We start from the raw sequence: 15,488 nt of genomic DNA on the forward strand, positions 1-15,488 counted from the left end.
TTGCAACGCCCTCGGCTTCCTATTGCACGACCGCACCCCCGCCCGGGAGCTCACTGCCCTAAGCAGGAGGCGGCTGCAGCGTCATTGAGGCTGGTGGGGCCCCTGCAGTGAAATCTTGCGGCCGCGAGGAGGCGGGGCCCGTCTCCCGGCCAGAGCCATTGGCCCGTGTCTGAGGGAGGGGGCTGCCGCGTCTCCTCATTGGTGAATACGGCAGGGTTTGCTCTGCCCCGCCACCTTAGCGGCCAATTAGAACCTTGGGGGGCGTGGCTGCCCGCCGCGCTTGCCGACTGGCCCTCAACTCTGTCAATCCTAATCTTGAGGCCCCAGCGTTAGCAGGGAGAAAAGAGGGTGGAATAGGGAGCAAAGGGAGCGTGGGGAACGTGTGGTGGCCCAAAGAAGTCTTAAGAATTTTGCAATCAGCCTCAGCAAAGAGGTCTGGGTAAAGGGAGGGGCCAGGAGGCGTTGGGAACCGACCCAGGAGTTCCGGGAAACCCTTTACCATCTCAGTCGGCCGAGGAGCGGGGCCTAAAAAGTGACGCCACACCCCCACAAGGAGAGTTTGCATATTTATGAGGAAACGTCGAGATCTTTGGAGGACCTGGCCGTCTAGAAGGACCAGAAGGCCTCGTTTCTAGCGCGTTTCCGTTTCCGTTAGGATATTGGCGGTTGGTGAGCATCATGGCAACCGTGGTAAGTGCCGGCGTGGGGATTGCTGAGGAGCGAACCCTCACTCCCGAGTCTGAGCGGGAACGGTGCTGGGGACCCGGGCCCCTGGGTCTGAGGGAGAAGGCCTGACGTCCAGGATTCCCAGTTATGAGGGAGGAGAAGGTCTGGGGGCCAGGACTCCCGGGTCTGAGGGAGAAGGTCTGGGGGCCAGGACTCTCGGGTCTGAGGGAGGAGGCGGCTGGGGGCCAGGACTCCTGGGTCTGGAAGAGGAGAGGGCATGGGAGCCTGGGCTCCTGCATCTGAGGGAGGAGGAGGCTGGGGGGCCTGCACCCCTGGGTCTGAGGGAGGAGGGGGCTGGGGACCTGGGCTCCTGCATCTGAGGGAGGAGGAGGTTGGGGGGCCTGCACCCCTGGGTCTGAGGGAGGAGGAAGAGCTGGGGTCAGGACTCCTGGATCTGAGGGAGGTGAAGGAGCTGTGGGCAGGACTTCTGAGTCTGAGGGAGAAGGCTGCTGGGGCCTGGGCTCCTGTGTCTGAGGGAGGAGTAAGGGGGGTGGTATCCTGGAATCCTGGATTCAAGTGGTATTCAGGGTCTCAGTGGTCCGATCTGACCCTATCATGTTACGGGAACTCCCAACTTCTAGTCCTCTGGGTGCAATCAGCAGATAGTTCTGCAGACTTTGCCCTAAAGTTTGATGAGGGTTCTAGTATCTTGGGCTTCAAGCCATTCAGGAGCCTTGGGTTGTTGATGGTATGAATGGCACCTGAGTACAGGAGGAGGCTCAGGTGGGAACTTGTCCTGTGTGCTTAAGAGTGAGGAGTTGCTTAATCTTGAGCCACAAGAGTGTTGAGGACGTAGAGGGTATCCGTGGGGAAGGGGACACAGCTGGGGGTGCAGAGGCTGGGGATCTTGTCATGGGATTGTTTGGGCCATTTTCATATTTCGGCACCTCATACTTGGGGCTGATGCTTAGTAGGTTATCACTTGAAATTTTTTTTTTATTTTATTTATTTGACAGAGAGAGGGAGAGATGGAACACAAGCGAGGGGAGTGGGGGAGGGAGAAGCAGGCTTCCTGCAAAGCAGGGAGCCTGATGCGGGGCTCGACCCCAGGACCCCGAGATCATGACCCGAGCCGAAGGCAGAGGCCTAATGACTGAGCCACCCAGGCACCCCTCACTTGAATTTTTTTTAAAGATTTTACTTATTCATTTGAGAGAGAGCCAAAGAGGGCACAATCAGGGGGAGAGGGAAAAGGAGAAGCAGACTCCCGGCTGAGCCGGAATCCTGAGGCAGGGCTTGATCCCAGAACTTGGAGATCATGACCTGAGCCAAAGGCAGGTGCTTAACCATCTGAGCCACCCAGGTGCCCCTCCAGGGGCTCTTGAATTGTCCCAGGGGGCACTTACTCGTCTCTCTCCCCTATATGAGAAGGAATGGTGGCTGGCTTCTCCTTTCAGAGAGCTGGGGACACCAGAGGACCCAGTACCTGCTTGTTGAGTCAGCTCAGACTTTAGTACGTCATTCATCCAAACCCCAAGGGTTGAACCCCAAGTGAACAAGCAAGATGTGGGCTGTGCCCTTCATGGGACTCCCATCCACTGGAGCCGAGAACATTGATTGGACAGTCTCCCTCCTAAATGTGAGATTACACAGGGAGACCGGGCTCCCAAGGGAGACCTCGTATTCTGCCCGGACATCCGGAGACCCTGGAACAAGTCAGGCTGGGGCAGAGGTCAGGGAGGGCCTCCCTTCGTGTCGCTTCATCTAATTCAGTGGGGGAGGTGGGGAGAGCAGGCTGGACCCTGGGACGTGTGCGTGCAAAGGCCTGGTGACAGATTTGGGCAGTGAGGTACAAGGGGGCTGGGCGATTGAGCCAGCTTGCTACTCCACGTTGGTGTCTGTCCTTCCTGCTGTTGGAGTGGAGAAAACTTCTTCCTTCACCATATCACTCCAGGACACCACGTACTGTGCCAGGTCCTGGGGACAGAGCTGTGAATGAGACAGACACGGTCCTTATTGTTCTGGGACTCGGTGTACTGGGGTCAACCAACCAGCATTCGTTGGTGACAGACAAGAAGGGTGGGAGTGACACATGTTGGGGCTGTTGGCCTGCCCTATGTAGGGAAGAGGAATGAAAAGGACTGCCTCCTGGACGCGGGCGGGAGGGACGGAGGAGGTAGTGAAAACTGGGATCATCTGACTCTTTGGACGTGTCTTCCTCTGCTCTCAGACGGCCACAACCAAGGTCCCGGAGATCCGAGATGTGACAAGGATTGAGCGTATCGGTGAGTGAGCATAGCCACCTCTGCCTGCCCCTGAGACAGAGCCAGCCTGCCCAGGGACCCTGAGAGGGAGGTGGGCTGAGTGCCAGAGTGGACTCAGATGGCACATGGGGGACTGTGCTGGGAACCACTTCGGTTGCAAGAGGCTGATTGATTGCTCTCTGCCTCAGTGTCCTTATCTGCAGAATGGAGCAGAGATAGTTCCCCTCATCAACTGATAGAAGATTCCATAAGGTCAGGCACGTAGAGCCCTTAACGTGCAGGGGCCAATATTGTTTCAGCTCTTAGAGGGCCAGGCGCTCTTGGAGCAGAAGACCCAGTACCTTCCCCGCAGGGTGCTTACAATCTGGGGCTGGGGTCAGCAAATCTTTTCCTAAAGAGCCAGCTGTAACTCTCTTCTCTGTGGCAAATAATTCAGTTCTCCTGCTGCAGTGCAAAAGCAGCCACAGGCCCTGTGTAAGGGAATGGCCGTGGCGCTGTGCCAATAAAACTTTATTTACAAAAACAAGAAGACTGGCCCACAGGCTCTAGTTTGCGCAGCCCCGGTCCAGTGTGAAACATTGAAATCCCACGTCTCTGTTTCTCACTGGGCTGTGTGGTCTCGGCCAAGGGGCCTAACCTCTCTGGGCTCCTTCCTTAACTTCATGGCGGTGAGGGCCTGAGGAGGTTGTTGAACCCCAGAAGCACTCTGGGGTGGTAATAGCTGCGACTTTGTTTCTCAGGATTATGTGGAATGAGCTAAGAATCTGTAGGGCCGCTTAGGCTATAAACGTAAAGTAATTGTGATCGTCAACCGTTCCGGTTAGATTCTGATCTGATGGTGCGGTAAGCCAGGTCTTGGTGATTCTGGCCCACTGTGCTGTAGCTTAAGGGCAGCTCTAGTTTATTAAGCCTTTACCCTGACCAGCCCTCCTCCCCGTGAGGTAGAGACTCAGACCCTCTATCTGACCAAGGAGGAAACCAGGGCTCAGAGACGAAGCTCCTTTTCTCAGGCCACACATTATCCCTAGCTGACTGGTGACTGTGTCTTCTGGTTCTTTCCCCTGACGCAGGTGCACACTCGCACATCCGGGGGCTGGGGCTGGACGATGCCTTGGAGCCACGGCAGGTAGAGCTGAGGGCAGCGAGGTGGGGAGGCTGATCCCTGGAGGTCCCAGGCACAGGGGCCCCGGGGAGTGTTAGGGTCTCCAGACCTCTGGCCACCTATCTATAAAATGGAGCCACATGTAGAGTTTTATTAATTTTTAAAAATTGAGGTGGAAAAGGTTTTTTCAGCTTTTTTCCCGAAGTCCTAGCCAACAGCATGCCCTTTTGTCTCCGTGGCCTGGAGGTGACGGAAATGGGGTGGCAGCCCAGCGGGATGTCACCTGGTGTGCTCTTGCCTTCCACCCCATAGGCTTCCCAGGGCATGGTGGGGCAGCTGGCAGCCCGGCGGGCGGCTGGCGTTGTGCTGGAGATGATCCGGGAAGGGAAGATCGCCGGTCGGGCAGTGCTCATTGCTGGCCAGCCGGGCACCGGGAAGACGGCCATTGCCATGGGTAAGAACGCTCTCGGGGCAGGAGCTCTTCGGGTCTCTGCCAGATAATCCTTACTGTGTAAATCCGGCTTTGCTTCAGCCACATTTAACAGGCCGCCCAAAATGGCAAGAACGTAAACATTCTGGCTCATTCTCTCACATAGAAGAATCTGCCTTCCCACCTCAACATCCTCTGTACTTGCTTCCATGTCAGGGTCACTTCCTGTTCCAAGAGGGTTGCCTAAGCTCCAGCCTTCCCATCCATACTTCCACATAGGAGGAAGAAGAAAGAGTGATTATATACCTCCCTCTCTTTTTTTTTTTTTTAAGATTTTATTTATTTATTTGACAGAGAGATATCACAGTAGACAGAGGCAGGCAGAGAGAGAGAGAGAGGGAAGCAGGCTCCCTGCTGAGCAGAGAGCCCCATGTGGGACTCGATCCCAGAACCCTGAGATCATAACCTGAGCCGAAGGCAGCGGCTTAACCCACTGAGCCACCCAGGCGCCCTATACCTCCCTCTCTTTAAAGGTAGCTCCCTTTAAGCAGCTGTCTTGCAACTCCCACACGGTTTTACTTACATCTTATTGACCAGAACTTAATCATATCATCACATTTACTGCAACATGATGAGACAGGAGCACCTCTTGTTTTAATGTGGACCATTGCTTCCTTAGTAAAGTGGGGGTCCTGGGCCAGACACTGGGGACACTTAGATGAGGAAGGGCAAAGCCTTAACTTTAGGGAGTTTCTGGTCTTGGGGACACAGTTCCTTACAGGCTGGTGGGTGCTGTAATGGACAGAGGCGAATCCTGACCCTCCTGAGGGAGCAGGGAAGGACGCGGTGGTAGTTACCAGGAGAGCCTACGCGGTGGTAGTTACCAGGAGAGCCTTCCCAGAGAAGTCAGGCCCTGAGCCAAGACTTGCAGAGTGTCTGGACAGTAAAGAATGGGACAGCCAGGCACAGAGTGTGGCACATCTCTGAAAAGGGCACCAGGAAGAGTCCCCACCTCCCACTGGTCAGAAGGGTTCAGTGACTTCCTATCTGTGGGACTCAGCGTGGTGCTTCGAGTGACGGCAAGATCAGCCCCACTGGCCACCAGCCAACCCCAGGCCAGAGAGAAGACCTGTTCCCCGGCTTGTCCCCGGTCATGTGACGGGTTCATGGTTGGACACCAGTGCTCACCTGCCGCCCCCAGGTCACTTCTCTGCAGGGTGCCTCCCCTACTAGTGGTCCTGTTCTACAGAGAGGCAAACAGGCTCGAAGCAGACAAGACTTCTCAGGATCACTTGGTGCTAAGCGGTCGGGCCAGGATTCAACCTAGGCAGTCTGTCTCCAGAGCCATTACCCTTAACTGTTTCAGCCCTCTTTTGGCCTCTACTCCTGGCATTGCCCCCGAGCCCGGAGGCTAAACAGCTCCTAGAGATTGGGAGATGGGCTTGGCAAGAAGATAAGGTCATGAAGTTGGCCCTCTGGTCAGCATCGGGTTCGAACCGTGCCTCCGTGTGCAGCCTGCCGTCCCTGGCTTTCTCCGTGTCTCCCTGTCTGCCCCCGGCGCTGAGCCCATCTCAACTATGCTCCTTCCTGAGCAGGGAGAGAGCTGGTTTGACTCAGGGTAGGTGGTGCCTGGTGCTAGGCTGCACCCACCTACCCAGACCACCTCTTCGCCAGGCATGGCACAGGCCCTGGGCCCTGACACCCCGTTCACAGCCATCGCAGGCAGCGAGATCTTCTCCCTGGAAATGAGCAAGACAGAGGCGCTGACGCAGGCCTTCCGGCGGTCTATTGGTGTTCGCATCAAGTAAGCACAGGACCCAGGGCTGGCGATGGAGCCAGCTCGCAGAGCCTCGGGATGATCCCTGTCCTGTTCGACTTGTTCTGTGCCCAAGGGCTTGTGGGAATTAGCCATTCCCAAGGGCCCAGGCATTGGGCTCTCTGCTCATACCTGTTCTCTGCCTAGGGAAGAGACCGAGATCATCGAAGGGGAGGTGGTGGAGATCCAGATTGACAGGCCGGCGACAGGGACGGTGAGTCTGCTGTGAGCCTAGGCCACCTCCAGGGCTGGAGGGTGGGGCGACGGAATCCGTGTAATGTTTGATCTGCAGGTTGGAGCCCTCTTCGGGTGCCTCCGGTTGGGGATCAGTTTATCCCCTGGTGAGCAGCACTGTGAGCAGTTAATACCAAATAATACCAGTTAATACCAAATAGTGTCATGAGAGAAAGTCTGGAAGTTTCTCATAGTTAATTTTTTTTCAAAGTTATTTATTTAAGTAATCTCTACCCCCAACATGGGGCTCGAACTCACAACTCCGAGACCAAGAGTTGCATGCTCTTCTGACTGAGCCCTCTGGGGGCCCTCTCATAGTTAATCTTTTTTTTTTTTTTTTTTTTTTTGTGCAAAATGGTGGTTTTCTCAAAGGACGGGGATAGGACCTGTGGACAGAAGGAGCTGCTGCACTCTCTCATGGCTGATTCTTAATGGTCAGGCTTAAGAACCTGTTCTTTGAGATTTTATGCAGCTTAGCACTTAAAGGCATTTCCTATCCAGGTTGTTGTGATTCCCTCCCTTTTTTTTTTTTTTTTAAAGTTGAGAATGATAACATTCTTGTTGTAAAATGAAACACGTAAGGAAGCACATAAAGTAATCGTGTGGTTAGTAAATTATTATAAAGCAAATCCCCTTAGGACCACCAGCAAGATAAAAAACTAGAACTTCAGGACACCTGGGTGGCTCAGTGGGTTAAGCCTCTGCCTTTGCCGTGGATCATGATCTCAGGGTCCTGGGATCAAGCCCTGCGTCAGGCTCTCTGCTCAGCGGGGAGCCTGCTTCCCCCTCTCTCTACCTGCCTCTCTGTCTACTTGTGATCTCTCTCTCTATCAAATAAATAAATAACATCTTTAAAGAAAAAGAAACTAGAATTTTGCTGGCTCCCGACCCCTGGCAGCCACGGATCCGCTTCTGGTCTCTGTGCATTTGCCAGTTTTGGGCCGTTCTTACACACAGGGTCCTGTGGCAGGTGACTTGCCATGGCTGGCTTCTCTTCCTCTGTCTGTAATTCTCCCGCACATGTTCAGTTGTAGTTGCTGGTAACACGCCAAATGATGGAGAGTTTAGACACGCTTCAGGCCTCTTGACCTCGCACTGAGTCACCTCCCGTTCCTGTGTCTTGTCCCGTGGACACTGTCCTTTTTGATTTGCTCGTCGTTCTCAATGGAAATAGGTTTCAGGAGCACAATTTCATTGACTTGCAATTTCCTTTTTTTTTCTTTTTTAAGATTTTATTTATTTATTTGACAGAGAGAGACAAAGCAAGAGAGGGAACATAAGCAAGGATAGCGGGAGAGGGAGAAGCAGGCTCCCTGCTGAGCAGGGAGCCCGATGTAGGACTGGATCCCAGGACCCTGGGATCATGACCTGAGCTGAAGGCAGACACCTAATGACTGAGACACCCAGGCACCCTGCAATTTCTTTTTTTTTTTTTTTTTTTTAAATTTTTTTTTTTTAAGATTTTATTTATTTATTTGACAGAGAGAGATCACAAGTAGACGGAGAGGCAGGCAGAGAGAGAGAGAGAGAGGGAAACAGGCTCCCTGCTGAGCAGAGAGCCCGATGTGGGACTCGATCCCAGGACCCTGAGATCATGACCTGAGCCAAAGGCAGCGGCTTAACCCACTGAGCCACCCAGGCGCCCCTGCAATTTCTTTTTTTAAAAAGATTTTATTCCTTTATTTGAGAGAGAGAATGAGCAAGGGGAGTGACAGAGGGAGAGGGAGAAGCAGACACTCCATTGAGAAGGGAGCCCGACACTGGGCTTGATCCCAGGACCCTAGGATCATGACCTGAGTGGGAGGTAGACACCCAACTAACTGAGCACCTCAGGTGCCCCTCGACTTGCATTTTTTTTTTTTTTTAAGATTTATTTATTTATTTGACAGAGAGAAATCACAGGTAGGCAGAGTCAGGCAGAGAGAGAGGAAGAAGCAGGCTCCCCGCTGAGCAAAGAGCCCGATGCAGGACTCGATCCCAGGACCCTGAGATCATGACCTGAGCCGAAGGCAGAAGCTTAACCCACTTAACCCAGGCACCCTCGACTTGCATTTTTAACCCCTGTCCCTAACTCCTTAGTTAGTCTCATCCATCGGCAATTACCTTTTTAATTTTAAAGATTTTATTTATTTATTTGACAGAGATCACAAGTAGGCAGACAGGCAGGCAGAGAGAGGGGGGAAGCAGGCTCTCCGCTGAGCAGAGAGCCCAATGTGGGGCTTCATCCCAGGACCCTGAGACCATGACCTGAGCTGAAGGCAGAGGCTCAACCCACTGAGCCACCCAGGTGCCCCCACCTTTTGAATTTTAAAAATGTGGTAGAAGAATATTTAAACATAGAGAAAGCCATCCCCAAGATAGTTCTTCTATTTAGTTTTTGATTTTTTTTTAATTTTTATTTTTTTAAAAGATTTTATTTATTATTTATTTGACAGAGGGAGACACAGTGAGAGAGAAAGCATAAGCAGGGGGAGTGGGAGAAAGAGAAGCAGGCTTCCTGCCGAACAGGGAGCCTGATGCGAGGCTCAATCCCAGGATCTGGGATCATCACCTGAGCCAAAGGCAAACACTTAAGCAGCTGAGCCACCCATGCGCCCCTTGTTTTTATTTGTTTTTTTATTTTAAAGTAAATTCTACCCGCAGTGTGAAGCTGGAACTCAGCAGCCCTCAGATTAGGAGTCACATGCTCCCCGCACTGAGCCAGTCAGGTGTCCACCCCCACAAAATGTTTTTATTTTATTTTTATTTATCTTTTGATTAGTAAGGATCCACACCCAGCCTGGAGCCCAGTGTGGGACTCGAACTCACAACCCTGAGATCAAGACCTGAGCTGAGATCAAAAGTCAGACACTTAACTGACTGAGCCACCCAGGTGTTCCACAAGATAGTTCTTTAAGTTAGATTTTTGTCACAGAAGACATTCATGAATGCACCCTGCCTTTAAAAATGTAAAACTGGAGGCGCCTGGCTGACTCAGGCAGTAGAGCGTGTGACTTGCTTTCTAAGGTCATGAGTTCGAGCCCCATGGTGGGTATAGAGATGCTTAAATAAATGTTTTGGGGCACCTGGGTGGCTCAGTGGGTTAAGCCTCTGCCTTCAGCTCGGGTCGTGATCTCAGGGTCCTGGGATCGAGCCCCACATTGAGTCCCATATCGGGCTCTCTGCTCAGCAGGGAGCCTGCTTCGCTTCCTCCCTCTCTGCCTGCCTCTCTGCCTACTTGTGATCTTTGTCTGTCAAATAAATAAATAAAATCTTAAAAAAAAAAAAAGTAAAGCCAAAACCATCTTTCTCTCCCTTCCAAATCTTGGCTCTTTCTTTCCGCCACCTGTCCCTACAGAAAGGACCGCTCCCTAGAAACAAGACCGGTGGCTGTGCACTGACTGTGCTTACCTTGTGGGAGAGAGAGGCGTTTTTGTTTTCTTAGCTGTGTTTAGCTTAGCTCTGGGTCATCTGGGTTTGTGAACGGTAAAAAAGTTACCTGGATAGAAAACAAGGAATGTGGGATTGTGACCCCTGCCCCCGCCATGTCATGGGACTGCTAGTCTGTGTTGCTGTTCTTAAAAACTTAACCTTTTAGGCAAGTTGTTGTTTGCTTGCTGGGGTTTAGTAATCGGTTTGTTAAGAAGTTGACAAACAATAAGCTGCATATGTTGAAGGTTGACATACGTGTGTACCTATGAGGCCATCACCATGGTCGTGACAGTGAATATGTCCATTAGCCCCTAAGGCAACCCGATGTCATGCCCATTTCAAAGCCGTGTTGGGGAGATAGTGGGCCCGCTCTGAACTGCTTGCCTGGCATGTCACCCCTCTCAGGGCTCTAAGGTAGGCAAGCTGACCCTCAAGACCACAGAGATGGAGACCATCTATGACCTGGGCACCAAGATGATTGAGTCCCTGACCAAAGACAAGGTCCAGGCTGGGTGAGTGGCAGGGGGCCACACTGGGTGGCCAGGGTGGGCAATCTTGGGCCCTTTTTTGTCCTCACTCCCGCCCTCCTTCCCCCACTCCCCCACAGGGATGTGATCACCATTGACAAGGCCACGGGCAAGATCTCCAAGCTGGGCCGTTCCTTCACACGCGCTCGTGACTATGACGCTATGGGCTCCCAGGTGGGCCAGGGCTCTGGGGGTCCCCTTGCTCCAGACACCAGGATGTTTGTGTCTCCGCCAACACCTCCATGGCCCAGAGGGTCTGGATCCTCCAGTCACCCCAGCCCTGTGGCCCTGGCACTCCTGGTTTTTCCCTGTAACCTCTAGGACAGCCAAGACCTTTCATCTTGGCCCTTGCTCGTGGTTTCCAAGGTCCTCCGGGAACTCCCCATCCTTCAGTGCTCTTGAATCCCCTAGTGGTGACTCCTCTTGGACCTGGGGTTTCCGGATTCTCAGCTTCATTCCAAGGAGTCCGGAATCCAAACTCCCCTTGCGCAGGCCCCTCTGAGCCCCCTTTCATGCTTTTCTCTGCCGATGTCTCTCTCTCCCCTTCCCCGGACCCCATAGACCAAGTTCGTGCAGTGTCCAGATGGGGAGCTCCAGAAACGCAAGGAGGTGGTCCACACCGTGTCCCTGCATGAAATTGACGTCATCAACTCCCGCACCCAGGGCTTCCTGGCTCTCTTCTCAGGTGGGGCGCCTTGGACTGGCCCTGCTCCGTGCAGCCCCCCTTCCCCACCCTCCGCGTATCCCCCTGCTTTGTCCATCCCACCCTGTTGCCATCTGTCCCTCTCTTCGTGTGGTCCAGCGGGAGCTTGCGTATCCTGCCCTCTCTTCTTCGTGAGTTCTCTGTCTCCGGTCCTCCTCCTCTCTGGGATGTTTGGAACTCCCTCCCCTTCTATCCCTTTGCCACTCCAGTTTTGGTCTGTCTTCCCTCTGTCCCTGGTGTCCCGTCCTTCTCTGTCTTCCTCCACCCTCCGGCTCTGGATCCCTGTCTCCTCTCCGACCCTCCCCACACTATCCCGCCTCCCTAGGTGACACAGGGGAGATCAAGTCAGAAGTCCGAGAACAGATCAATGCCAAGGTAGCTGAGTGGCGTGAGGAGGGCAAGGCAGAAATCATCCCCGGGGTGAGTATCGGGGCCCGGCCAGGGCAGGCGGCTTGCAGTGGTGGGAAATGGGAGGAGAGAGGCTTGGGTGGTGGATTTGACATACCCCCCAACGGCTCCCAGGTGCTGTTTATCGACGAGGTCCACATGCTGGACATTGAAAGCTTCTCCTTTCTCAATCGGGCCCTGGAGAGTGACATGGCGCCAGTCCTCATCATGGCCACCAACCGCGGCATCACCCGGTGAGCCAGCTGCTGGCCCCCTCAAAGGCCTCTGGGAGAAGGGGGTGCTCCAGGCAGTGGGTATAGGCCCAGGGTAAGCAGAGCATGTTTGCTGAGCTTGGAACGAGTCCCCACAAGTACCGGGTCCCAGATGGAAAGCTGTGCTTCCCTCAGACAAGGGCGGCAGGTACTCTGCTCTGCTCCACAAGGAAGCTGAGGGACCACGTTCTTTCTGTCTTTGTTCCTGTAGCCCTTGAGGCTGCAGTTCTCAAACGGTGTGCCGAGGCATCCCAGGGTGCTACAGAACACACACACAGAGGGCTGTGGGATGGTTTAAGTCTCTGAGGGGTGCATAGAGGTGTGTGTTGGACACTGCATAAATCATTATGCTTAGCTCACTTTGCCCTAACCACCTTACAGAACAGAGCTGGATATTACTTTTGGCCTGGGAAACCTTCCCAAGCCATGAATACCCCAGGTTCTGGTGAAGCTTGGGAACCTCTGCCCTAGGGTGTTGCCAGCACCACTCACCCTGTCATCCCAGCTCTCCGCCTTCTCTGCCTCATCTGTATTGGCAGACAGGGAGGTGGAAGCAGGAGCTAAACGGCCCCCAGGAAGCTGGGGCCCTGTCATCGCTGCCGGGTACAAATGGGCAGATTGTCCCTGGCTTGTGTCCCCGGTGAACTGCTCGGACCCTAAAGCTGGGGAGGGAGGGAGTGCCTGGGTGGCTCAGTGGGTTAAGCCTCTGCCTTCGGCTCAGGTTATGATCTCGGGGTCCTGGGATCAAGCCCCGTGTCGGGCTTTCTGCTCAGCAGGGAGCCTGCTTCCCCCTCTCTCTCTGCCTGCCTCTCTCTATTAGATAGATAAGATCTTTTAAAAAAAAAAGAAGCTCGGGAGGTGGATATTGTCTCAGCCCCACATTACAGGTGAGGACAGCAAGGCCCCGTGACGGATGCCTGAGGTCACAGGGAGAAGGGGTCAGGGCCAGAGCTGATCTCCGAACAGGGATGGGAGGAGACTGTCCAAGAGCAGGGCGCCAACCCAAGTCCCTCATTATCTGCACATCGTGTATTTGGGAGTCCGCGTCCTCTCACTAACATTGATTTGTCCGTTTCCCCCCACACACACACACCAGTACCTGTGACACTCCAGTGCCCTGGGGCAGATGTGCGTAGAGAGGCCACACATTTGAGTCGCCCTCTAGGGATGCTCCAAACCAAGCTCCAACAAGGTGCCACCCTGCCGGCCTTCTGGTTTCGGCTCATCTCCCGCAAAAGCATGTCCTTTTCCTGATTGGTTCAGCACCACATTTGCTGCATTTTATGCTTTTTATTGGGGATTTCACGTCTAAAGGGGCCTGTCACTTCCTAGTGTCCGCAACCACAAGGCTGGAGTGGATGCACCTCGTAGAGAGAGTGTGTGTGTGTTGGGTGAGCTCCATTCAGGCCTGATGGAAAGTGTTAGCCGTTAGCCTCACGTGAGTTCGAGGGCAGTGGGGCGATGACATATGTTACAAAAGATGTCTTTAAACAGAAGCACACAGAACCAGGTTATATGTCAGTCGGTTGACAGCAATATTGTGACCAGAGGTTCACAAGAACCTAACCATGTGTGTCCCCAAGAAGCAGCGGTGTGACACTTGCCGCTGGGCGTTTGCCCCACTTTACAGAATGTAACTCCCGTGAGTAACGGGAACCCACAGCGTCTCCTGGGCCCTGTGCTGAGCCCGGTGCAGCAGGGGGTAGGACCGGCTGTCTCTTCCCCTGTGGAGCTCTACGTCACGCAGAGGAGTGGGACCTTGACTCAGTAATCCTGGATAAAGATACCTAGCTAAAATCAGCCCATCCCGGTTGGGGGGGGGGCGGTGGACGCAGCTGGGGGCCAGCTGCACCGTCGGTGGCGACAGCAGCCAGGAGCTGAAGGTTAAGTGGTATTTGCCCCGTGAGTGGGCCGTGGTGGCATTGGGGAAGGTGGGGGGGTATTCCAAGGAGAGGAAATGGAGAGCCGGGTCCTGGGAGCGTAGCCCTGACGGCCCTCCCTTCCCCCTCCTCCCCAGGATCCGGGGTACCAGCTACCAGAGCCCCCACGGCATCCCCATCGACCTACTGGACCGACTGCTCATTGTCTCCACCTCTCCCTACAGTGAGAAGGACACAAAGCAGATCCTTCGCATCCGGTATGGGCCAGGCCACCTGCTGTCCCGGGTTGGGGCCAGGCTGTGGACCTGAACAGCGTGGCTGGCGCCCATCATGTTTGGCAGGTGGGGGCAGGGAGGTCTGAGGGGGAAGGTCCCTGGGCCTGCAGGAGGTATGGCTGGGCTGGGCATCCAGGCAGTGGCCTCCGATCTGGGGATGGGGAAGGAGCAGAGGGGTGGGGCTCGATTGGAGGTCCGGGGGGATCCCAGGCTGCAGGCCCAGCCGTGCCTCCGAGGCTCTTCTTGCTACACGTTCTGTGGTTCTGAGGAGATCAACTCCGCACATCCCCCAGGATGTCCCACAGCGCCAGGGGGAGATGGGCTGGCCGGGGCGGGCATTCGCTGCAGTTGGAACCAGGCCCTGGCTCACCCCACCACCACCACCTGCCCACAGGTGTGAGGAAGAAGACGTAGAAATGAGTGAGGACGCCTACACGGTGCTGACGCGCATCGGGCTGGAGACCTCACTGCGCTACGCCATCCAGCTCATCACGGCGGCCAGTCTTGTGTGCCGGAAGCGCAAGGTCAGGCCAACAGTAAGCCCCCTGGGGCCGGCCCGAGGGCGTGGAGGGCCCCACTCGCCCCTCCAAGGGTCTGTTGTACGTTTTTGGATTTAGTCCCGAACCCGGGTTTTTCAAAGGCCAGAAACATGGGTCTGTGGAGTTCATACCTGTATCTCCTGGCCCAGCACAGAGCAGGTGCTCGGGGATGTCTGGGAGCTCCAAGTTAACACCGTCAAGTCCATCTTCCAGTTGAAGCCACCCAGGAAGGGAGGGTTTGGGCCCATGGCCAGCTGGGATTTGAACCCAGACCCCAGAGTCTTCACCCTGACCCGCCAGGGGCCCCACTGAGGTGTGGCCGTCCCTCGGCAGGGCACGGAAGTGCAAGTAGATGACATCAAACGGGTCTACTCGCTCTTTCTGGACGAGTCACGCTCCACACAGTACATGAAGGAATACCAGGACGCCTTTCTCTTCAACGAGCTTAGTGAGTGTCCCCCACTGTGCCTGTCCCCAGGGTCCCCCTCCAGAGGGCAGGCGGGTATCTGATCTGGAGACCTCAGTCCCCACCCCCAGCCCACACTGACCACCTGGCCTTCCTTCTCCCCACAGAAGGCGAAACCATGGACACGTCCTGAGCTGATGTCACCCTCGCCCTTTCCGCCCCACCCCACCCTGTTTTCTACTAGAGTTCTGACACTGTCACTTTGTATAAAATGGTTCTGAAACTGGACCTATTCCCCCCTCTTTTTTTTTAGAGAGCTCATGGGGCAGGGGGTGGCAGTGGGGCAGAAGGAGAGTGAAAGAGAATTTTTTTTTTTAAGATTTTACTTATTTATTTGACAGACATAGTGAAAGAGGGAACACAAGCAGGGGGAGTGGGAGAGGAAGAAGCAGGCCTCCGACTGAGCAGGGAGCCTGATGCAGGGCTCGATCCCGGGACCCTGGGATTATGACCTGAGTTGAAGGCAGACGCTTAACCCACTGAGCCACCCAGGCGCCCCCGAGAGAGAGACTCTTA

The 15,488-nt window shown here is 54.5% G+C and overlaps 1 protein-coding gene across 1 annotated transcript; it reads left to right on the plus strand.

Annotated features, from left to right (window-relative positions):
- Window positions 1-317: 317 nt before the first annotated feature.
- Window positions 318-15,200, plus strand: RUVBL2 (RuvB like AAA ATPase 2). The gene is made up of 15 exons (XM_032839188.1): window positions 318-690; window positions 2,897-2,951; window positions 4,001-4,056; window positions 4,345-4,486; window positions 6,137-6,266; window positions 6,426-6,492; window positions 10,329-10,435; window positions 10,531-10,624; window positions 11,012-11,135; window positions 11,479-11,573; window positions 11,676-11,794; window positions 13,830-13,949; window positions 14,362-14,491; window positions 14,840-14,954; window positions 15,080-15,200. Exons 1-15 carry the CDS (start codon window positions 679-681, stop codon window positions 15,103-15,105), a joined length of 1,392 nt encoding a protein of 463 aa, XP_032695079.1. The 5' UTR covers window positions 318-678; the 3' UTR covers window positions 15,106-15,200.
- Window positions 15,201-15,488: the final 288 nt, after the last annotated feature.

The sequence above is a fragment of the Lontra canadensis genome, unplaced genomic scaffold (genome assembly GCF_010015895.1).
Source record: "Lontra canadensis isolate GAN:19392208 unplaced genomic scaffold, GSC_riverotter_1.0 scaffold107, whole genome shotgun sequence".
In the NCBI taxonomy this organism is placed as follows: Eukaryota; Metazoa; Chordata; class Mammalia; order Carnivora; family Mustelidae; genus Lontra; species Lontra canadensis.

What these genes read in the sequence shown, in the direction of transcription:
- RUVBL2 (XM_032839188.1), top strand. An exon ending in GAAGACGGCCATTGCCATGG is followed by an intron (nt 4,487 to 6,136) that starts GTAAGAACGCTC and finishes CCTCTTCGCCAG; the next exon opens with GCATGGCACAGGCCCTGGGC. An exon ending in ACCAACCGCGGCATCACCCG is followed by an intron (nt 11,795 to 13,829) that starts GTGAGCCAGCTG and finishes CCTCCTCCCCAG; the next exon opens with GATCCGGGGTACCAGCTACC.